Genomic DNA, 24,304 nt, shown 5'->3' with positions numbered 1-24,304 from the left:
AGATCTGTGCACTGGAGGGCAGCCAGAGAAATGTAGAGACCTTGTGTCAAAAGACCAAAACCAAAGTAAATCAAGGGGGAAAAGGGAAGAAGGTCAATACAGAAAGAGGGAGGAAAGGTAAAATAACACTGATGATGTCTAAGAAAGTCCATATTGTTATTATTTATTTGTCTAAAATTACATATAATACATATAAGCATCTCTGTGTGGTGTGCTTGTCTTCAGAATTTTCTATACATAACGCCTATGAATGATATGCCCTTGTGTTTTGGTCCTATATATTCAGTTTAATTTGATTGTGAGAAGCACTTAGAAAGAAAGTAATTATTTAAGCTTGTGCTCTTAAGATCATGACTGATAAAACACTAATCTTAGCCTCTGATACAACAGTGAGAAATCGAGGTCAAAGAAGACTTGTAACTATAAACTAGTTAATTCTTTTACTTGATGCTTAAGTACAACAAGAAGCTACAATTGGCTAGAGGATAGCTGAAGCACTAAGGGTTTGACTCACAGTCAAAATCTAGGGACTACAAATTTTTAAATAATCCATCTAGCTGGCTATAGTGGTGCATGCCTATAATCCCAAGCACTTGGGAGGCAAATTCAAGGCCAGCCTGATCTACAAGCAAATTCCAGGATAGCCAAGGCTACACAGAGAAACCCTGTCTTGGGGAAAAAAAAAAAAAAGGTAAATGAATAAACAAATACCCACACAATAAAACAGCAAATGTCTTGAAATAATACTGACATTACCCCATGATTTGACAACAACCACCTGTGCGCTTCCCCCATCAAAGTGTTTTTCTTAAGATTGCAAATAAATGATCAGCTTTAACTGTAAGGAAAAGTGTCTATATCATCATCATTTTATATGAATACACTAACTACACAACACTTCAAAACTTAAGTTCTTTTATCAAAGAACCACATGCACTGTTCACAGGAAAACCTATTCCTTTCTTTTTTTTTTTTTTTTTTTTGGTTTGGTTTTTTTTTTTTTTTTTTTTTTTTGAGATAGGGTTTCTCTGTGTAGCCCTGGCTGTCCTGGAACTCACTTTGTAGACCAGGCTGGCCTCGAACTCAGAAATCCCACTGCCTCTGCCTCCCAAGTACTGGGATTAAAGGCGTGCACCACCAGGCCCGGCGCACATATTTAAAATTTTAAGAAAAAGCAAAACCAAACTAGGAAATTACTTTTAATTTATAAAATATCACCACTTGACTCTTAAAAAAAATCTATTTTGTTACTTAAATTTACAAAACATTGAATGATACAAAGTTTTACTGAAGGGACAGTCAGTCAGCATAATCAAGGTCAGGAAAAGAGAAGATACAATTCAAAAAATGATGACCTTGGTGGCCATAAGGAAGCATTCTGAGAATGTCTCTTCAACTGGGTTTCAGGGGAAACAAAAGACCCTTACTATGTCAGGGAGCCCCAGTGGGTAAGTGAACTAGTACAGAAGCACACTAATTCACAGTACAGCAGGAGTTTGCAATTTCACACTCCATCATACAACTATAAACGTTACTTCCAATGAGCTATCTTTATCTAAAACCTTTATAGAATTCTAAGTATCCAAACCATTTTTGGAAGTTATTCCTTGATAAATTAGAAAACTCAATAAACTTGTAGTAACTGTGTAGAGAGTACATTCCATTTATCAAATTCTGTGTGTAATTTACTGTTAAGAAATCCTTCTCAAGTGGGGCAGTGGTGGCACATGCATTTAATTCTAGCATTACAGAGGCAGAGAAGGTAGATTTCTGAGTTCAAGGCCAGCCTGTTTGAGTTCCAGGACAAGCAGGGCTACAAAGAAATGCTGTTTCAGAAGTGGGAGGGGGAAGGAGGGAGAATGGAGAAAGAAAGGGGAGGGAGAAAGAGAAGGAGATGGGAGGGGGGAGGGAGGGAAAAAGGAGGAAGAGAGGAGAGGGAAAGGGAAGGGAGGAAGAGAGGGAGAAGAGAAGGAGGGAGAAGAGAAGGAGGGAAAGGGGAGAGAGAAGGGAGGGAGAGGGAGTGGGGAGGGAGGAAAAGGGGGTGGGGGAGAGAGAGAGAGAGATCCTGTTTATTGTCTTAGAACTCTCACCATCCTCTCTAAGTCTACAATTCCTCTTTCCAAAGTAGGAAATACTTTAAAATAATTTTCCTCCTGTCTTGAAAAGGGGCTTATTTTAATTATGAAATTAGTAGAACCTCTACCTTTCAGATTCTTAAAAGTTTAGAAAAGCATCTCTTTATGAAAAATCATCTTTCCAGTCACTAAAAGCAGCCTTGATCCTGTGGTGTAAAGTGCAACCATGCAAGTCAGTGTAGTTAGAGATCTCTTACTGGCTTTGAAGGGCACATTTAGTTTCAGACATCCTGTACCAATATTTTCATTAAAGATATTCTGAACTCTGGGTCACCTGACTCCTGCGGCTGAAATAGATTTAAGTATTTCAGTTCAAGGTACTGCATCTAGGTAATTACCAAGAAAATATTGAATCTAAAAACAATATAGTTTTGTGGCAGAACTGCCCAGTAAGCAATGGTGTGCTCCCTAGAAAACAGCCACCCACGACTTTCACTGTCTACATACATACACACTGCACGTCCACCTCAGGTAGGACGTGGGTAGCACGTGGGTAGCAGGTCCCCTCAGGAGTCACCCCTTCATATCGCACAGACCCTGTGTCCTGGTTTACCTGCTCAATCAGGTAAAGCCACCTCCAGCTCTATGTTCAAAAATCATCCAAATGGAGGTTTCAAAATACTTTCAAAAAGTATTAGAAGTGCACACTGTATACTAATTACATAAAGTGGACTTGATAAACACAGCACAAATCAACAACAAATACTTACTCTAGCTGAGCTAAACTGGGCGGTGTCTCACAGGACGTTCACCACCTAGACTTTCCTCATAATACCAATTGTTATGTGCACTAAGCTATAATATGGTTTGGCTGGAATCTTCTTTATAAAGGCTTATAACTTAAGGGAAATTACAATACGATATATCAAGTAACCATAAAGAGGAAACTATAAAAGCAAGTAGTCATCTGAACTGTCTGGGCCAAAGTAATAACATCCATCTGAAGACACAATGATTACTTGACATCTAATGATACAATGAAACAGTATCTCCTTTAATGTAAAACTAGATGTGTTATCTCAGCTGGTCACAGTTTACCAACAGATAATAAAATTCTAACTTTAATTCAAGAATATTAATTTATATTATAAAAGATACTTCATGTTTAGTAATTAAAATTTCATTATAAAAGATAACCACCACATACAAAAGGATATCTGAATTTTACTTGATTTTTTTTATAAACTTTGGTAAACAAAATTTGGAAAACAAATCACACTCCTAGCTCTCATAGTCAATTTATTTCTATTTTAACAAAATATCACACACATAAAATTATAAAATTTTCATTGCGTATACTTACCCTCCCACAAAGCAGAGGATATAAAATGCCAAATAAAATATTACAAAGGGTCCAAAGGTTATTAGAAAAAGGACAATGCCAAGGCTTCCCCATCCCCATATGGATAGACTGGCCTGAAATAAAGCAAAGGAACAAAGGGGACGTAAATAAAAACAAAAGAAAGAATTCTTCTGTAAATTAGAAGAGTCACTTTTCAGAAGGTTTTAATTTCTCCTTTTAAACACCAATGATCAAAATTTTTCATTTTATACATTTACAGTGTATTTTAGTAAGCATTAAAGTATATACTTTTGGAAATGTAATATATCCTTGGAATTCATTTCCAAGAAACAATAGTCAAGAAATTTAGAGAGATCATCAATAAATACTGAGGGGGGAAAAGTTGCAATAAGAGATAGTAATACAAATTATTTAATGAAAACCTGCATAAGAAATAAAGTATTTATAAGATAATTGAATATTTACATTTGTAAAAGCATTCAGAAAAGTATTAGGATAAGTAACTAGTTTACTTAGTTATTATTTATAATACTTTAAAATTAAATCTCAAGGACTATTTACGTACTTTTAATTAAAATTTCAATATACATTATCTTACTGAAAATTAGATTTTTATTGTATCCAAGTATTACACAGAAACTCAAGAAAATATACTTGAGAAAACTCCAATTTCTATCACCAAAGCTAGCCACAGGTTTAACAAAGTATGTCCACAATCTTCATCTTTTTCAAAGAAAAGAAAATTAGTTATAAAGAAATACGCTGTTTTATACAGTAAAAGTATTCCTTTGTTAAAGGCAAATTGGATTTCAGCAACTTAAGTCTTAATGAATAAATAAAGACATTCAATTCAAATAGTTTCTCCATAAATTTGCTATGCACTGTATACAAAGATGGTATTTGTCTCACTACTGTTACCAAGAAGAACAGAGAAGAATGGCTTATAAGACAAAACAATTAAGACACTGAGCCAAATGAAAGAGAGAGAAAGGAAGAAAAGAAAAGAAAAGAAAAGAAAAGAAAAGAAAAGAAAAGAAAAGAAAGCATGCATTACAAGATGTTACACTAAACAAAATTAATGCCAAAAACCTACAGCACAGCCAATACATATTGTCGATTATGAATGAAAGGGTTTCATGCAGTCAGTCACTGACTCCTTCGTGCATAGTTAAGCAGAGTTGAAGGTGCTGATACTCTTAAGCAGCAGAGCACAACTGTGTACAGAAGCACAGGCATACATGTGTATATGGCTCCACATGTTTACATTCTCAAACTATGAAAACAGTTCATCAGGTAGGACAGCTCCTCCAGAGAAAAGGACAGCCAAGAAGAGAACACAAGAAACAGAAGGCTCTCCCACAACTGACTTAGGAGGAATTTATTTATGATGCTGAGCTTTCCTATTTATTCATATTCTCTTCTATGTTCCTCATCAGAGGCTTTTTGCTATCACCACCTCCCTGGTTGGAAGTAAAGCAAAAATCACCCTTTTCCCTTTTCCCATTGATCATCACTAAACTCAACATACATCTCACCACAGTATTGCCATATGCCCACCAACAAGCAACATTCTGTCCACCAAACTGTTACCAACTTCCCCCAAGAGTTCTGTCTGGTAAACTCCCCTGAAAGGTGAAACTAGACATGGCACAGACAGGTATTGCTCAGCCCACCTTCTCTAGTGTAATCTGACTTACTACTAGCATTAATACCCTTTATGTATACAAATTGATGCTTGTTCTTTTCAGAACTAAATAATTTGTCAATTAATGATATATTCTTAAGTTTTTAAAACAGTAAAATAGCTTTCCTAGCTTGGAAAACAAGAGAGTCTTCTCAAATACTTACTCACCAGGCTATTTAGTTCTAATTTTATATATCTTCTACTTAGTTTTATGTTTGAATTATATCTTTCTCAAACAGATTTTCAAGGGGCTGGTAAGATGGCTCACTGATAAACGTTCCTGCAGACCTAAATTCCTATCTGGGATCAATATGAGAAGAACCAACTCCTGCATGTTGAACTCTTCGAGTGCACACAGTGAGACGTGTACATACACAAAATAAAAAATAAATGCATAAATAAATATGTAATATTTGATTTGAAAATAAAATTTCAAAGTAATCACAATTAATTGTATTCATTACTAAGCTTAATTAACAAAACAATTTCCAAGGAAGACACAAAATTTGTATTAAATGTCAAGTTTTCTATAATGGGGGTAAGGGAAGAATGCCTAGACAGACTATACTCAAGACTGGCCTCAAACCAGTTATACATATAGTCTAGACTAGCTCAAATGCTAAGCAATCCTCCTGTTTAAACTCCTAGTAAGTGTGCATCACTACACCCTCAAGTTTCCAGATTTTTCCAAGTCTAACAGTAAATTAGTATTTCTTACACATAAGAAAAAGTCTACAATGTTAACTTAATTAAGGAGAGAAATTTGGTTTGGTTTGGTTTGGTTTGGTTTGGTTTGGTTTGGTTTGGGTGTGCTAGCTTGTTCTGTTATTTCTTCTTTGCAGTTTCATTATGTGTATGCACACATGCTTTGGTCATACTCTGCAATGCCAAGGGTCTAAGGCAAGGGTTTGTTCAGAACTATATATAGCTCCAGACCCAGGGAAAAGTTTAAAATCTTACAGACTAACAAAATTAAGCATGTCCAATTAAGTCAAGAAATTGTTTGGGTGTTAATCTCTTACAACTATCTACTAATTTCAAATTTAAAATTCCTTATTGAAGCATCAGAACAGTGCATTATCAAAAATAATATTTTTTCATTAAAATATTTACCTAATACTAGTTAATCTAGTTAAACAGTTATAACTCTAATAACTTCCTAAAATGATCATGGATGATGAAATTTAGGATAATTCTGACTATGTCAAAAATCTTCACGAATTCAGACAAATAAAACCTAAAGATGCCAGAAAAGAAAGAAATCTACATTTACATGAAAGAATCCTCCATATAGTACCATTTTCTTTGCTAAATTCACAAATCAACACTGAAATATCCATGCTGATGTATCCTGGAACCCTCACAACTCAAAGGTGGAAACCTTGAGTCTATCACAGGGCTTCTCAAGCGTCAAGTACCTAAGCTGCAGATTCACAGCGTTGGTAGCTGAGCTAGGGCCCAGGATGGTTTTCCCTAACACACTGTCAGAATGCTTTATACTTTAGACCAAACTATATAGTTCCAGATCCAGAAAACATTATATACGATTCTAAACTCTAAAAGGCTCTGAAAATCAAACTGTACTAAGCAGTAAATTAGAAAACAGTCAAGTAGAGGTGTACGCTGATACAAATGTTTCCTGGGCTCTGGAGTTCAAATTCCACCTGTCCTATTGGTTAGCTGTGTAATCATCACATGCTCTCGGGCCCTCACCCAGGTTAGGTGCTACTGTAAAGAACACGTGAGCCCAGGCCCCACTGGCCAACTTTAATTCAATCATTGTCATTTCTACTTTAATAGTAAAGAGCAGCTGGAGATGCACGTAGCTTAGTTGCTAAGTTTTTACCCAGCACACAGGAATTCTGGATATGGCCCTCAGCACAGTATACAACCAGGTGAAGTGTTATACGCCTATAATCCAGGACCCCATGGTAAAAGCAGGAGGATCATCAAGTCCGTCAGATACAGTGAGTTCAAGGAAAAATTGGGCTACATGAGACTTTGCCCCAGGAAGGAAGGAAGAAAGGGTGGGTGACACACACACCCACATTAAAGAAATTAAGATATAAGGATTTGTTTCAATTTTCAAGGTCACACACCTAATACTGGAGTGGATGACAGTTAATACAGAAAACTCTAACTGGCCAAAATGGTAAGAATAAGTGTTTGGTGATAAATGGGACATTACTATCGTCTCTCCAAAGTTTCAGGGTATAGGGAAAGTATCATGGAATAGGGAACAGGAAAACAAATGTGATACCATGAAGATGGCAGAACCCTGTAACAAAAAGATGTTGTGAACATGATATAGCTATAGCATTCATGCGTTCACTGAGGCTGTGGATACATGCACGAGATGGAACCTCTAAATACTTTATCACACATGGGGGAGAGACCCCTGAGACCCTCATCCCTCGGGACCTACTGACAGACAGTGGTTACTAGAGGGAGTGTCCTTTTCTTCAGTGGAGTAGCCTGATGCTTTATTCATATTCCAGTATTAAATAAACTCCAACCCACACTCCTGCAAGCAACTCTAATTTAACTCAGTGGGGCAGGCACACACAGAAAAAGGGCTTGAAGACAGGGACAGGTTGTTAAGACTCAGATGCAGATATTTACACTCACTCAACCAATGGACAGAAGCCAGAGACCCATGTGGTTGAATTAGGGAAAGGCTGGAAGAAGCTGAGGAGGAGGGTGACCCTGTGGAAGACAAGCAGTCTCAACTAACCTGGGCCTCCCAGATGTCTCAGCCACTAGACTACCAATGAGGCAGCATACACCAGCTGGTATGAGGCCATGACACATATACAGCAGAGGACTGTCTGGTCCTGGTCCAGCCTCAGTGACAGAAGATGCAGCTAACTAACCCTCAAGAGACTGGAGGCTCCAGGGAGTAGGGAAGCAAGGTAGGGTAGGGGTGGGATGGGGACATCCTCTTGGAGAAGGGGGAGGAGGAATGGGATAAGGAACTGTTGGAGGTTGAAGCAGGAGGGGAATAACAACTAGACAGAAAAAAAAAAAAGGACAAGAATAATAAGAAAAAAAAAAGAAAAAATTCCTTCAAAGGTCTCACTATCAAGAAATAGAATAAAAAGGATCATAGCAGATAGAAATAATTCATCTTTTGATACTTTATCAAAGCATACTTATGTTCAAAATTTGAAGTTCGTACATACAGCTGGTACTAGAAAAGATGTATTTCTACAAAACTGCTGTTTCTTAATGTAAAATTCTTCATAAGAGATCATCTCTCAAGTCAGTCAGTCTGACCATAGACAATTGTAACTAAGCAACATTATTCATAAATACACTGCATATTCCATTCCAGTCAGTCCGAGAGCATCCTGGCATGTGAGAAGCAGGGCCAAGTGAAAGCAGCTGTTTTTGATCAGCCGGTGACAAGCTGTCAGAATTCCCATATGAAGTACCTTGGACTCTGATTTGAGTTACTACATGAGATAAACTACTCTCAGAGCTATAAAAACCAAGTACACTCTTCAAATTTTTATTTATTTATTTTATGGGTGTTTTGCCTTCATGGGCATCATGTGTATACCTGGTGTTCACAGAGATCAGATGAGGGTGTCAGATTCCCTAAAACTGAGGTACCGACGACAGTCATGAACTGCCACTTGGTTGCTACGAATCAAATCCAGATCCTCTGCAAGAGCAGACAGTGCCCCTACCTGAGACATCATGCCAACCCCCAAGTACATTTTAATACATTTCATGGCAGAGGGTAACCAAACAAATGGGGCCAAGAATCAAAGCTTATACAAATTTAATGCCAACCTAAGAAATTATATATAGTTCAACAACCAAAACAGCCATAAGAGTGGCATTATCACAAGTCTAGCCTGTCTTCCTCCCACCTAATTCTATCTATAGTAAGCTGGAAACTATTCTCTAGGAATTTCAATCGAATGTTATCTTGACAAGAGACCCAAGCTTCATTTAAGGCTATAATATAATCAAGATCTGATGTATACATGCCAATTTACTAAATATTAATCCATTTAGTAGCTAAAAAGGAAAAACAGAGACTAGAGGAGAGAGAAGTCAAGGGTAGGATAAGGGGAAAGAATGTAAAAAGCAATGCACCTCTCCACCTGACCAGATGGCTTCAAGCATCATGTGGTCATGCCAGTACAACCCATGCCAACACCCCACTCTCCAAAACAAAACCAATTCAGAGCTCCATCCTCCTTCTCCCCAGGGAATAACACATAAAAATAGTAGCAAGCTCTTGGCTAACTCCACATACTCTGGCACAATTTATCTAACCACCATGATTTGCAGCATCTGAAGTAGTAATGTTGTGCTAAGAACCCAACCTTCACTTTTCATGCTCAGTAACAGAAAAATCTTCCACTCACCCAATTCAAGGTACCTAATGTACCTTTGGGGAGGATGCCAAAAGATGGTGACATGGTCTAAGTTTTCAATACAGCTGTTGAGTAGACAGGGACAGAGAGAGGACTTGTGAGGACAGATATTTCAGTCAGGCACTTGGGTCTCAAAGCTAGCTAACTGGGAATACCCTCAGAGTTTCTCCTTCCTGTTACAACTGGAAGGAGAGCACAACAAGTAAATTATATACATACATACGTATTGCTTCTTTGGTAATAGAACCTGTGTAGATGACTTCCAAACAAATCCTTAATATATTTATTACAGTAATAGTAAGAAATTACCTCTCACAAGCCAAGAGAACCTCAAGAATGTAATAATAAAGAAAATATGTGATAACAAGCTGCTATGAATTCAGTGGGTTTTAAGAGTGTATGTATTCTTGTTGCGTGTATGCCTGCTGTGCACACGCACAGGGTCAGAGGACAACTCTGGAGGGCATGAGGATTTCCTTCCACTTTTGCATGAGGTTTGGTGATAAACTCAAGTTTGTACAGCAGTACCTTTTTCCAAAGAGCCATCTTGTATGCTCAAACTCTGTGGGTTTTATAACAAGAATTTATCAATTCAGGAACAGTTACACCAAGTATAAAGTAATAGCAGGCAAAAAAAATTATACACACACACACACACACACTATTTATTTATTAGGCATTTTTCCTCCTTGTTCCCATAATGCAAACAGCGGAATCAATGAATTAGGGACCAGAAACAACTAGTGTTAAAATTAAATTTAAAAATCATTATTTTTTGAATGCCTCCTCTGATGCACAAAGAAATGAAGACTACATAAAATGCTGATGGAGTATATAGAAGTAAGCAATCCTAGCAGACTTCTCACAAACACTCAAAGTCAAAAAAGGTACAACTGGTTTGCTACAATTTTCTGGATTTCTGATAAGAGGTTTAACAGACAGTGAGGAAGGAAACAGACTAATCAAGAAAATACTAGAAATCAATTTATTATAATAACTGTCAATAAAGAGTTTTAAAAAAAAATAAAATTTTAAACAATTAAAATTTTAACACTCAAAGTTTTTGGGGTTTTGTTGTTGTTGTTTTGTTTTTTGTTTTAATTAACTTGAGGGCTCAGAAGTTAAAGGCACTGACTGCTCTTCCAGAGAAGCTGGTCTGATTCCCAGCACCTACACAGTGACTCACAACCATATATAACTCTAATTTCAGGGATTCTGACACCTCATGGCTTCTATGAACACCATGTGTATATGTCTGTGTGTTATGTGTAAATAATTAAATAAGTAGATAATTCTTACTTTTTAAAATAATGTCTTTTTACTTGATGTACAACAGTGTTTTGCCTGCATGTATGTCTGTGTGAAATTGGAATTACAGGTTTGAGCCGCCATGTAGGTGCTGGGAATTGAACCCAGGTCCTCTAGAAGAGCCACCAGTGCACTGAACTGTTCAGCCATCTCATCTCTCCAGTCTCGTAATTATTTCTAAAATAAACATCTCAATCAATATTCATCTAAAAACAAAACACATACACACACGCACAGGAACACACATATACAAAATAACGATGCCCTTACCTATACATTATGCCACAAATGTTAGTTAGTACATGCTATTAAAGAATGCTTACTTCAGGGTGGGGAGGATGGTAATCTTATGACAGAATTTTCACCATTTAGAAAACATGTTGCTATTTATAAACATTTCCCTTTGCCAGATTAAGGTCAATTTTAAACTCTTTAATAATAACATTGAAGTATACCTTATCCAAAAATTCTCTTAAAAATAACTAAAATCAAAAAAAAATTGATTGAAAGCAAAAAATTTAAATATACCAAAGATTAAGACACTTAAATTTCCACTGTGAGTAAATTATGAGTTAACAGAATTCATTACACCAAAAACAATCAATTCTATTTATTTTGAATAACTTTTTTCTATCAGCATATTTATTCTAATTATTTTCGCTAAATAAAATTGTATACTGTTAAAATATGCACAGATATCAGAGAAAATTACAATGCTCCCTTTTCAAAGGAAATGATAGACAGGTTCTATCAGGCAGTGGGATACAGGGGATCAGTTGAGTGCTATATATTTCTAAAAAAACCTTGTTCTATATATGATCTTCAAACAGTACAAATATTTTACATAATTATGAAAACTACACTCAGTGAAAATAATCACATATAGAGAAACTCCTTCCAGTGTTTTCACAGTATGGCAAACTAATGGTGGATTTTAATGGAAAATAACATAAGAATAGCAGCCAAAATTCTTCTATCACTTTAAAGAGCCTTAAGTATTTTACCTTTCCGTAAAAAGCAATACTGGCAATAATACGCATCAAGGCTAACTGGAAGAATGACTGATCTCAGTCAGGGGCAGAAACGTTCTTAGGATGAACCCTCTAGCACCAGAAGATGGCCCACTTACACTAGGAGGATTCCAAAGACATCCACCTCCCCACCCATGGCATGGTCAGAGCAATGGCTGTGATGGACTGGCCCAACTCTGCAAAAAGTCCCAGTGATCTCTTCTAAAGACTGACAATCCTGTCATTTGTCTTAAAGGTAAGAGAGAATTAAACATCTACCAAGTCACCACTGTTGACAAAAAGAAAGGTTGTTAAGAAATATTTCATATGATGATGGATGTACTGCAATTCTTAATGAATTACATGTCTACATAAATCTAGCTGCTAATTCTTGAATGAAAAAGTAACAGAAACAGATGCCTCATAGAATAATGCGATACAAACACCACTATCTACGGATTGTGCTACTGGGAAAAATAAAGTTAAACGTGAGCCTTACTTTAAGAATGCAGAAAACTGAGAGAATGTTACAAATGCCATGGAGATGAATCAAGCAGAACTCATATGGTGGGAAAAACCAGAGGGTAAAAAGCAAAAGGAAACAAAGTTTCTTCAACAAGTGAAATTCAAAGGAAAGAAAAAGAATGATGTGGAATAAGAGCAGGAAGCAATCTGTAGATTAAACCAGCATGCATTGAAATTTCTCAAACTGATTTTAAACAAAGTATGGCAGAAAAAAAGAAAGCAAGAAAAAAGGAATTTGGTAGTTCTAAGCATTGTTAGTATAATGATATTAATAAAATGGAATTATTTTAAGCTGGCATAATGATAATGTGGTTTTTAACAGTGAATTTTTAAAATATATTTTCAAGATGAAATCAAGTATGTGAACTATTCTTCAAGATCACCTTCAGAGTTCTATTGAAGAAAAAGTAAAAAGCATGTAGCTACAACAGCCTGTGGGCTGACAGGAGCACAGGGGGCTTGGTACACTGTTCTTCCTACTTCCCTGTTTGTATATGATGTTTCCTACTTTTAGACTTGATATCTTTCACTGAAATATTTTTAAAACACAACAATCATAAGGCTCAGTTGGACAGTCAAACATTTACTCTCAAGTAGTCACTGCAGGGAGATAAATAATGCCTAAACATGTTGTATATTTACAGGCCAGGAAACTCAATCTGAGTTAGTCATTTCCTATGATTAGTTAACTGTGGTGCAACACACATGAAGCTATTCCACTAAGAAAAATATTGTTTTAAATACAGAACTACTGGGCATAATGAAATACACCTTTAGTCCCAGCACTGAAGAGGCAGAGGCTGGTGGAGTTTGAGGCTAGCTGATCAGGTTCCAGGTCAAGAAGGACTACACAAAGAAATCTGTCTCAAAAAAAAACCAAAAAAACAAAAAAAAAAAAAACAAAACAAAACAAAAAAAACAACAAATCAATAACAATAATGAACTAAGTACTGAGCTCTAATAACTTGTTTTATATATAGGAAAGTAAACTCTTGACATAAAAACTACTGTCCTTCAAAGATTGTTTTGGACATTTCAGACTGATTGTATGATAACTAGGTCTGTGTCAAGCCTTAATGCTGAAAGCATAAATAAAACAGATTCTGCTTCCAAGGGAAAGAGGATAATATGAACTTGGCATGCTGGTTTGTGTCAGAATCCCAACATTAAGGAGCTGGCTACCGAAGGATCCAGTCTGTGGCCTGCATGTCCTACAGTATAAATGAGGATGGGGAAGGCAGCCATATGCCTCAGCAGGCTAAAGACGTCTGTACACACCCGGCAACCTATGGACAGGAGAGACTTCACTCCAAGTCATTCTCTAACCTTCCCATGATGCACTGTAGCATGCACACACACACACACACACACACACACACACACACACTACAATACATTTTTTAAAGAATGAGGAATAGTTTTTTAATATAAGTTAGTGCTTCTAAACCTGAAACAGTTCTCAAATTCCTTTTAAACTGTCTTCAAAGGGTAGTCTTGTAGCCTGGGAATATGTATCAGAATAGAGTGTATACCTAGTCTACACAAGAAAAACCCATAGAAAAAGCCATAGCCTTAGTTGCCAGTATCAAAAATAAAGCTAACACTAACACAAACTACACTTTTGTAGTTTGGCAAGCAATAAATAAATAAATAAATAAACAAACAAACAAACAAACAAGATAAGATAAAGTTCATCCTAGTGCTATTTTGCTAAATGGGCATGTTGTCAAGCTGCCTTCTAAACATTTATGCTTACCCACTTAGGGTAGTTCTGCTCTCAGTCGTAGCCAGAGATTCTTCTTTGTGCAGTGGACGGCAGTTAAAGCGGTGACTCATAAGTGGTCAAAGCGCTGACGGTAACTTAATGTTCAGGGTTCAGCCCTAAACAGGGTATCTACAACTGCGACCTACTCACCCAATCGAGAACATCGCAGAGGGGGGCAAAAATACGTAAGCTCCAGAGGATGTTCTGAAATGTTGTCTGCTGGATATGATGAGGGCCATCATATTCAAACAGTCAGTGCACAGGCTCAAGCCAGCTTGCTCAGTCAGCATTAGAGCAGGCTCAACTAATGAATCCTCAGGATTACAAAAAGCGAAGAAGAGGAGAAGACAAAATATGAAGGTGAAAGGAGGAGATGCTGGGGATTACCTGAGAGAGCAGAAAAGGGAATTGAAAGTGGTATTATCAAAATATATCAAAGAATAAACAAAAGGTATGAAAGTAAAATCCAGGAATTCAGCCCATCTCCTTTTCCACTGTTGTCAAGAATATTGCAAAATGCTGTAGTAGATGATGCTGCCTTATGCTTATTACAAAGAATTTAAAAACTGAGAAAGGGTTCAGAAAGTCAGCCCACTTCATTTGTCCAACATATATATTTTCCTTCCCTAATAGTCTAGGTTCTAAATAAAATTTTAAAAATCGCTATGAATCAAGGTTTCTGACTTTTTTAAAAAAAAAATCAAAAAATTCTGGCTGGGATCAATAAACGTAAGCTGTAATCAGATAAAGAAACTGAACTGTTTCAGGTTTAGAAGCACTAACTTATATTAATAAACAAAGCTGTAATCAGATAAAGAAAGTTCAATAGTGTTGTCAACCATGAAAATGAACATGGCCTGCACTAGAGCCATGGTCTCCACACATACTAAAAGGTTTCTTGATGCTGAGTCTAATTTTGTTTGAAAATGGTCTCTCACTAGGTTACCCTTTCTGGTCTTGAACTCCTAGCCTCAAGTTAACCTCCTCATCGGTCTCAGGAGTAGCAGTCAGGCTGCAAAGATAAAATTTTACTCCTCTTTTAATGAGAGAAAAAGACAACTGTCTATACTTAAGTCACTATCAGAGTGAGAAAACACAAGAGTAATAAATTGCAGAGAACCCATTTCTTAGTGAAGGTTAAGGCATAAACACATGCCCATTTCACAAAGGGCTTTGACTTAAGCATTCTTTCACCTTAGTTTAAATTTAGAATAAATCCAATTACCTCAGGAATAATTAACTCAGTGGAATAAGGGAGGAAAGATCAGAAATTACAAAAGGGGTTGCACCCAGATAATGTCTGTAATGTGATAAAAGTGAGAAAGGGGACCAAGACAAATAAAAATTACTCTGTAAGTATACCTGTGATTATTTCTAAACACAAGAAAACATACAATCCTAAGGATTGGCCTTACAATTATGCACATAATCCTCAAATATTCTTTGTTTTCTAATCCATCCTTTTCCTGAACATATAACACCAAGTTTCAGAAACTTACTCAACTACACTCTATTTATGCCTGAACTTTTCATGAGTACTATAAACTCATCAGCAAAATTAAATTGGGTGCATTCACCAAGTATCTCCTTTATTCTCTCCCTTAAAGAGACTAATGCCTGCTCAGTTATTAAAAAGAGAAACATCAGAGCTGTATTAAAGCATCCTCTTGGAACTTGCTCCTCCTATGAGTGGGCAAAGCCTGTTTGTGTTTTACCCTTTATACTTCCTGGAGCCTCCCCTCTTCACTGTCACAGCCTTAGGCAAATCCTTCACTGTAACTACCTGATGGCTCTGGGTAAGAATGGGTCCATGTGCTCATCTATTTGAACACTTGACTCACATTTGGTGGACTGTAGGTAGGGTTAAGATTAAGATATGTGACTGTGTTGGAAGTGTGCCACTAGTGGTAGGTTCTGAGGTTTCAAAAGCCCACACCAGGCTCGGTCTCAAGATGTCTCTCTGCCTCCACCTTGCAGATCAGATGTAAGCTCTCAGCTACCACTCCCATGCCAGACCTGCTTGCTGCCACCCATGCTTCTGCCATGGTGATCATGGAGTAACCTTTTGAAACTGTAAGCAAGCCCCCAATTAACTGCTTTCTTTTATAAATTGCCTTGGGCATGGTGTCTCTTCCGAGAAACAGAACAGCAACGAATACACTGACTCTCCTATACTCCCCTTAGTGTCAAAACTATCTTTGATAAAGATTAAAAAATACTGTTCCATGAGCAAGACCAGTTAATTCTCTTGCTTCTATCTGCTAGGATGGAATACTTTTCCACTCTAGAAAGATTCTCTCTCTAGCAAGTTCTTTCCAAGAGCCAGCACAGTGTTATCTTTCATGAAGCAAACCTTTCCTTTTAAACATCTATTTTGGACAGTTTTATGTCCTATTGATATGAGTAAAATTATCTGAAAGGAGAAAATCTCAATTGAGAAAATGCCTCCATAAGATCTGACTCCAATTTTCTTAGTTAGTCACTGATGGGGAAGGTCCCAGCCCATTCTGCATGATGCTATCCCTGGGCTGGTGGTCTGGGTTCTCTAAAAACACAAGCTCAACAAGGCATGGGGAACAAGCTAGTAATTAGCACCTCTCCTTCAGCTCCTGCTTCCAGGTTCTTGCCCTGTTTGGTTTCCTGTCCAGTCATATGGAAATGTAAACAAAATAAACCCTTTCTCTCCAAGTCACTTTGGTCATGGAGTTTCATTGAAGAAGTAGTAACCCAATCTAAGACAGCCACTGTGCATTCTTAAATCCTTAATTCTAAAAGAGTCTAATATTTTTCATAATGTAGTGTGTAGGAAGTTCAAAGAGCGTGAAGTCCTGGGTGATGTGTATTTTGGCATGGGCATAGCCTGTTGAGGACAAGACTAAGTGGCCCATGGGAAACTGGCCAAGTCATTACCCATATGCTAGGCTGAAGAGAAAAGACAAAGCTGCTCTCCGGAGTCCAGTATGAGTTTATGAATGACTGGTCATTGTGTGAAAAGACTAACAACTTCGGGGTCCTCCTCCCTGATGTCGACAGCCTGAGGCTGCTAGCCTACTGAGCTGTTCGTTCTACTCATATTAGCCAACCCTCCCACATCCGGTAGCTAATAAACTTGCTGAGATCCCAAGTAGCCTTGGAGCACTCCACCTGATCTTAGTTTCAATGTGCACATCTGTGTGCCTGTCTTTTCTTTAATGTCATATCATCCACAAGTAATGAAAAACAGAAGGCTTGAATTTGAAAGAAAGCAAGGAAGGGTACATAGGAGGATCTGAGAGATCCTTTAACCGTAGGAAAGCAGGATGCTAAGGCTCTTTCATGCTTGTGGTCCATCTGAGCCTTAGGTGCAGATCTATCGGCTCGATAGGATGAGTACTAAGTGCCATACCGAGCACAGAGTGTCAGTAGTCAGTGAGTCTGCATCCCTCAAAGCCTGCAATGATGCAATATAAATCTATTCCCCTTTATTTTTATATTTATATGTACTTTTATTAATGGGATCATACAATATACACTAAATATCTGACCATGAATAGTCCATTTAGCAAAATATTAATAATGCAAATCATATGCTAAAATTAGTCTATTAGTAAAACTATATACAAAGACAGAAATTAGAAAATCTAACCTCTACTGGAAATAAATTAATAATAATTTTAAAATAGACTCTAAAAGAAAGGTTGGATTAAATTACTCGCAGGCCTTTTTTTCCATTACCAACCTTTCAGGCTTTGAGGGATGCAGACTCACTGACTACTGACACTCTGTGCTCGGTATGGCACTTAGTACTCATCCTATCGAGCGATAAATCTGCACCTCAAGCTCAGATGAGCCACAAGCATGAAAGAGCCTGGCGGAGTGGGTGGGGGAGCGTGCGGGGGACTTTTGGGATAGCATTGGAAATGTAAATGAAATAAATATCTAATTAAAAAAAAAAAGAATGAAAGAACCTTAGCACCCTGCTTCCCTAAGGTTAAAGACTACAGCAAATCCACCTTTGGATATATTCCGATATTGCAAATAATGACCTGAGTTACCAAAAAAAATAACACCACCCAGTGTAACATAAAAGATTTGGAGCCTAGAAATTTTTAGCAAATGATGTCACCTGTCACAGCCAAAGAAAAATCTTAGTACTTCTGCAAAGATTGTGAATCTATAGCACAACGAACCCCCAGAGACTTCAGGGAAATGACTTTCTAGCCAGAGTCCTCTAACAAATGACCACCAAGTTTTTTAAAAGTGAGGCAATCCCTATCTACCTAAGCACCAGATAAATGAAAGTAATTCAAGAAAATAAAGCAAGCATAATTGCCCCTCAGTTTCCATCTTGCAAGTAAGGATACCTAAAACTATGAGCACAAAAATCACATACAAAACACCTCACAGTCCACCTATAACAGTATACTTTTGGCATCACTTAAACCCCGTAATACAACCCAAGCTTCATCTACTTGGCATTACAGCCTTAACAAATTTTTCTGAGTTTCATAATTCAAATACATGTGAAATTAAGTAAATATATACGAGATCATTTAAATTTTAAAAGGTAGGACCAGCTAAATGGTAAAGCACTTGCCAGCAAGCTTATCGACTTGAGTTTGCTTCCTGGACACACAGTGTGGAAAAAGAAAAACTGACTGCCAAATTCCTCTATGCTCCAACACATAACATGCATGTGTGCACACACATAAAATAATTGTAATAAAAATTTTAAATTGTGAAATATGACATGTGTTCTGCTTAGTAAATGGGTTTTAATTGCTAGTTAACATGGTAATACTATAATTATGTGCAAGTTGTATTTTCACAGAGTACTATTTTCTTATTTCTCCTATAAGCTATCAGCAAATTTGTTTTACAGTTCACCTAATTGTGACTAAAAACTTGCTGAAATTGCATGGAATTATTTTCCGTAAAGTCTTTATTCATACTCATCATATTTACCAGGACCATTCTTAAAGCATGGAAGTATTGGACTTCTAAAAGATTTCATTTTTAAAAGAAATTTAATCAATCTACTGACAGTCATGTCTGAAGTCTCACATTTTCAAGTTCAACGGGGAAAAAAACCCAAAAATTAGATGTAAAATTAGCAACCTGTGTTGGCTGACAGGTTTGGTGGTATGTGCTTGTAATCATGCACTCCAGAGTGTGGTCAAATTCCAAACCTAGCCTGGGCTGCATGGAGTAGCGAGCCAGAGTAGGGGGCTCCACCAAATACATAAATAAGTTACAGATTAGCTAATATTCTTTGAGCAATATGAATCATTATCAATCACAAATTTTCAGTCCCATGTAGGTTTTCCTTGAGACTAAGGCAACTAATTTCTTTATTAAAGGTTTTTCAAACCACCTGTCTTAGTCAGGGTTTCTATTCCTGCACAAACATCATGACCAAGAAGCAAGTTGGGGAGGAAAGGGTTTATTCAGCTTACACTTCCATACTGCTGTTCATCACCAAAGGAAGTCAGGACTGAACTCAAGCAGTTTCAGAAAGCAGGAGCTGATGCAGAGGCCATGGAGGGATGTTCCTTACTGGCTTGCTAACCCTGGCTTGCTCAGCCTGCTCTCTTATAGAACCCAAGACTACCAGCCCAGAGATGGTCCCACCCACAAAGGGGCCTTTCCCCCTTGATCACTAATTGAGAAAATGCCTTGCAGCTGGATCTCATGGAAGCATTTCCTCAACTGAAGCTCCTTTCTCTGTGATAACTCCAGCTATGTCAAGTTGTCACAAAACTAGCCAGTACAGCACCATACATAAAATCCTAATGCAGAAGTAAGAGAAGGTGGCCTAAAGAGGATTGCTTTTCATTCTGTCTTGAGTCCATACTGTTAAACAGTGAAACAAGTAAAATCTATCAAATCAGGACCTGCACAATGTAAATTATTCCTGAAAGGTAGCATATATAAAAGCAAAAAGTATACTCTAACCTTTGTAGTTCACTATCAGGCACATATAGAACACACACCCCCAACTCAAAGCAGCACAAAAGAGCAAAACTGGTACGCTAGGCGAAGAGGTTCTGGAGCCTTGCTGGTCCATGTCAGAACAAGCAGCCTATAACCACTGCACTCACTAAGCTACAGAGCAACACCATAGACTTTGGGTCTCTCCTGGTATCCCATAGAATCAATCCAAACCTAAAGAGGACACACCCCTACATCTTTCTAAGATATTCAATACATCACAGGTTTAGTTAGACTGTTTCCTAAGGACTCTTCATCCAACATCCAATTATAACCCACCACAGTTGGTCAACATAGTCTTAGACTATTTCTGAACTGATGAGCCACGTTACCATGAAGCAATCCATTGACATAGACCTGTCCCATTCTCTAACCATACTTCTTCTCTTTATCCAGTTTCCCACTTTTCCCTCCTTCCTAAAGCTTCCCTTTAGGCTCACTCTGTTCCATTGTAAAAGCAAACACTCCCATGAAACCAAAAACTTCACTGTCATTTGTAATAAGGAAAAGCCACTCGGTTCCCCTGCAGCCTTCTCCAAGACTGATTATTCTTTCATTTTTCATTATTATCATATTTTGTATGTATCATTACTATCTCATCTTCTAGTCACAAGCAGTGAGTAATTTTTCTACAACAACAACAGTAAACACTAGTAATACTCTTGCTCCTGAACACAAGTCTTGGAGTACTTCAGGAAGGGAAGGGAAGAGGTAACTTTAACACTCTACTACCAGGATAATGCTCCTTATAAACTGCATCAGAACAACTAAGGATGGAAATCTCAACAGTGCAATTTCCAAATGGGCAGCACAGTGAAGGACACTGGCAATTTACAAAACTCTCCATTGACTGCAATCTGCAGGCACATTAAAAAGTACTAATTCCCAAAGCAAAGCTAGGCTTTCAGTGCAGATGGATACATGGAATCCAACATTCTTTTTATCCCACATACTGGATATCCTGAGTCATCTCAAAATACACATGGACAATCTACCTCATATTCTTTTAAAAGCCCTTCATCTCAGCCAACATTCACTACAACTCTACTAAATCACTATAAGACCGCCATATGGAAGATCTGTATGACAAGAACTTCAAGTCTCTGAAGAAAGAAATCGAAGAAGATCTCAGAAGATGGAAAGATCTCCCATGCTCATGGATTGGCAGGATTAATATAGTAAAAATGGCCATCCTGCCAAAAGCAATCTACAGATTCAATGCAATTCCCATCAAAATCCAACTCAATTCTTCACTGAGTTAGAAAGGGCAATCTGCAAATTCATCTGGAATAACAAAAAACCTAGGATAGCAAAAACTATTCTCAACAATAAAAAAAAACCTCTGGTGGAATCACCATGCCTGACCTCAAGCTGTATACTACAGAGCAATTGTGAACAACCAATGTTTTAATAAGAAAAAAAAACCAAGACTACAGCAAGAATGTAAATTTTCATTTCTGTAATAAAGATGAAAACCTTTAAATCAAAACTTGTTTTTTTTTTAAATTTATTCTTTAATCATTTTTTTTACAGTCCAGACTTTATCTCCCTTCCAGTCCACCCTGACTATTCTACATCCCATACCTCCTCCATCTCCTCCACCACCACCACCACCACCACCCTCCCTTCAAGTCTCCAAGAGGATGTCCCCATCCCCCTACCCCCACACTACCAGGACCCCACACACACACTCCCTGGGGTCTCAAGTCTCTTGAGGGTTAGGTGAATTCTGTCACCCAGGTCCTTCCCTCCCACACCCCCCTTCCTGGATTTGCTTTCTTCTCCCTTCCAAGTGGGACTGAAGCATCCTCACTTGGGCCCTTCAGCTTGTTGACCTTTTTGAGTTCTGTGGACTACATCCTGGGTATTCTGTACACTTTTTGACTAATATCCACTTATTAATGAGTACATACCATGCATGTCCCTTTGGGTCCATCCATTTGCCTGCAAAACTCAGCATGTACTCGTTCTTAATAGCTGAATAGTATTACATTGTGGAAATGAACCACATTTTCTGTATGCATTCTTCTGTTGTGGGACATCTGGGTTGTTTCCAGCTTCTGGCTATCATAAACAAAGCCACTATGAACAAAGTGGAACACATGCCCCTGTGGCATGGTGGGGCATATTTTGGGTATATGCCCAAGAGTAGTATAGCTGGGGCTTAGGGTAGATACATTTCCAATTTTCTGAGGAACCTCCAAATTGATTTCCAGAGTGGTTGTAACAGTTTGCAATCCCACCAGCAATGGAGGAGTGTTCCTCTTTCTCCACATCCTCGATAACATGTGCTGTCACCTGAGGCTTTGATCTTAGCCACTCTGGTTGGTATAAGGTGGAATCTCAGGGTTGTTTTGATATGCATTTCCCTGATTAATAAGAACTTTGAACATTTCTTTAGGTGCTTCTCGGCCATTCAAGAGTCCTCTGTTGTGAAGTCTCTGTTTAGTTCTATACTCCAATTTCTGATTGGATTGTTTGGTTTCTTTGTGGCTAGCTTGTGTTCTTTATACATCTTGGATATTAGCCCTCTATCAGATGCGGGGTTAGTGAAGATCTTTTCCCAATCTGTAGGTTCCTGATTTGTCCTATTGACTGTGTCCTTTGCCTTACAGCTTTCCAGTTTCAACCCAGACACAAAACCTTAGACACACAATTTGTCCTGCCTATGAGATGTACAAAGTGAAAGATGGAATAGAATTTGAGGGAAGGCCCAGCTTGAGATCTGGAGCACAGCCCTGACACTATTAATGATATTCTTCTACACTTACAGACAGAAAACCAGCACTCCCGTCATCAGAGAGGCTTCATTGATAGAAACAGATGCACAAACCCACAGCCAAACAGTGGGCAGAGTTTGGGGAATCCTGTGGAAGAGGGGGAAGAAGGATCGAAGGAGCCAGAGGGCTCATGGACAACACAAGAAAACCAACAGAATCAACTAACGTAGGCCCACAGAGGCTCAGAGACTGAACTGCCAATCAGAAAGCATGCATGCAACTGACCTAGGTCCTCTGCACATATGCAACAGTTGTGCAGCTGGGTTTTTATATGGGACTCCTAAAGTAGGAGCAGGATCTGTCTCTGACTATACTGCCTGCCTTTGAATCCCTTTCCCCTAACTGGGCTGAATTGTCTAGCCTTAGCAGAAGATTGTTGTGTATGGCCCTGTTATGTGATGGACCTAATCTGACTGCATCTTGTTATGCCAAGTTTGGTTGATATCCTTGAGAAAGTAACTCAATTTGTGATATGTAGAGAGTATCTTAGTTACTTTCTTTTTTTTTTTTTTTTTTTTTTTTTTTTTTGAGACAGGGTTTCTCTTTATAGCTCTGGCTGTCCTGGAGCTCACTTTGTAGACCAGGCTGGCCTCGAACTCAGAAATCCGCCTGCCTCTGCCTCCCGAGTGCTGGGATTAAAGGCGTGTGCCACCACGCCTGGCTCTTAGTTACTTTCTATTGTGACAAAACACCACAGTCAAGGCAGCTTATAGCAGAAAGTGATTAATTGGACTTATGGTTTCACAGGGTTAGAGTCCATGATGGCAAAACTAAGGTAAGGTGTCAGAAACAGCTCAGAACTTATATCTGGAACCAGAAACAGGAGGCAGAGAGCACAATGAAATGGTGCAAGCCTTTTTGAAACATTAAAGCCTACCCCCAAGTGTCACACCTCCTACAACAAGGCCAATCCTGCTAATTCTTCCCAAACTGTCATATTAACTGGGGGCCAAGTATTCAAGCATATGAGCCTATGGGAGACATTCTGATTCAAAGCACCACAGAGTATTAGAGTCCCCATATTAACATAATAACAACCATTCCTTATGTTTTACATTAATTTTATTATTTAACTTTTTAAAGGTACTGAATATTCATTCTGGAGGATCTCTTGATTTTAAGGTAAAATTTAATAAATTCATAAAAATAATCTTAAAGCCCATTAAAACCTGTATGTAATTAATATCCACTAATTTCTAAAGTCTATTATTTAGCTCTGTATATTTTATGTATTCTATTTTTTATGTTTTCTCCAATCTCCCTCTAGTCCAAGCTCTTTTTAACAGGATTAGACTACTACAGCATTTTGTGTTGAACATTCAGATTTTAGATTAGAAAAATAGATAAGAAAGAAAGGTAACACATAAAAACACTGATAATTCTAAAACAGTTGCGGTCTGATTAAACACCAATGCTGTTTGTCATTAAAAAAA

At 37.8% G+C, this 24,304-nt stretch overlaps 1 protein-coding gene across 2 annotated transcripts in view; it reads right to left on the bottom strand.

Annotated features, from left to right (window-relative positions):
• The window catches only part of Snx13 (sorting nexin 13), a 96,264-nt gene that overhangs the window by 61,619 nt on the left and 10,341 nt on the right, over positions 1 to 24,304 (bottom strand). For both annotated transcript variants that reach the window (XM_021178789.3, XM_021178790.3), the window contains exon 2: positions 3,439 to 3,551. In XM_021178789.3, coding sequence (XP_021034448.2) covers positions 3,439 to 3,551 — 113 coding nt within the window. The remainder of the gene's footprint in view (positions 1 to 3,438; positions 3,552 to 24,304) is intronic.

The sequence above is a fragment of the Mus caroli genome, unplaced genomic scaffold (assembly GCF_978045245.1).
Source record: "Mus caroli unplaced genomic scaffold, Mus_caroli_1 scaffold_14, whole genome shotgun sequence".
NCBI lineage: Eukaryota > Metazoa > Chordata > Mammalia > Rodentia > Muridae > Mus > Mus caroli.
Note: the sequence above shows the minus strand (reverse complement) of the source record. Positions and strands in the feature narration are given on the sequence as shown.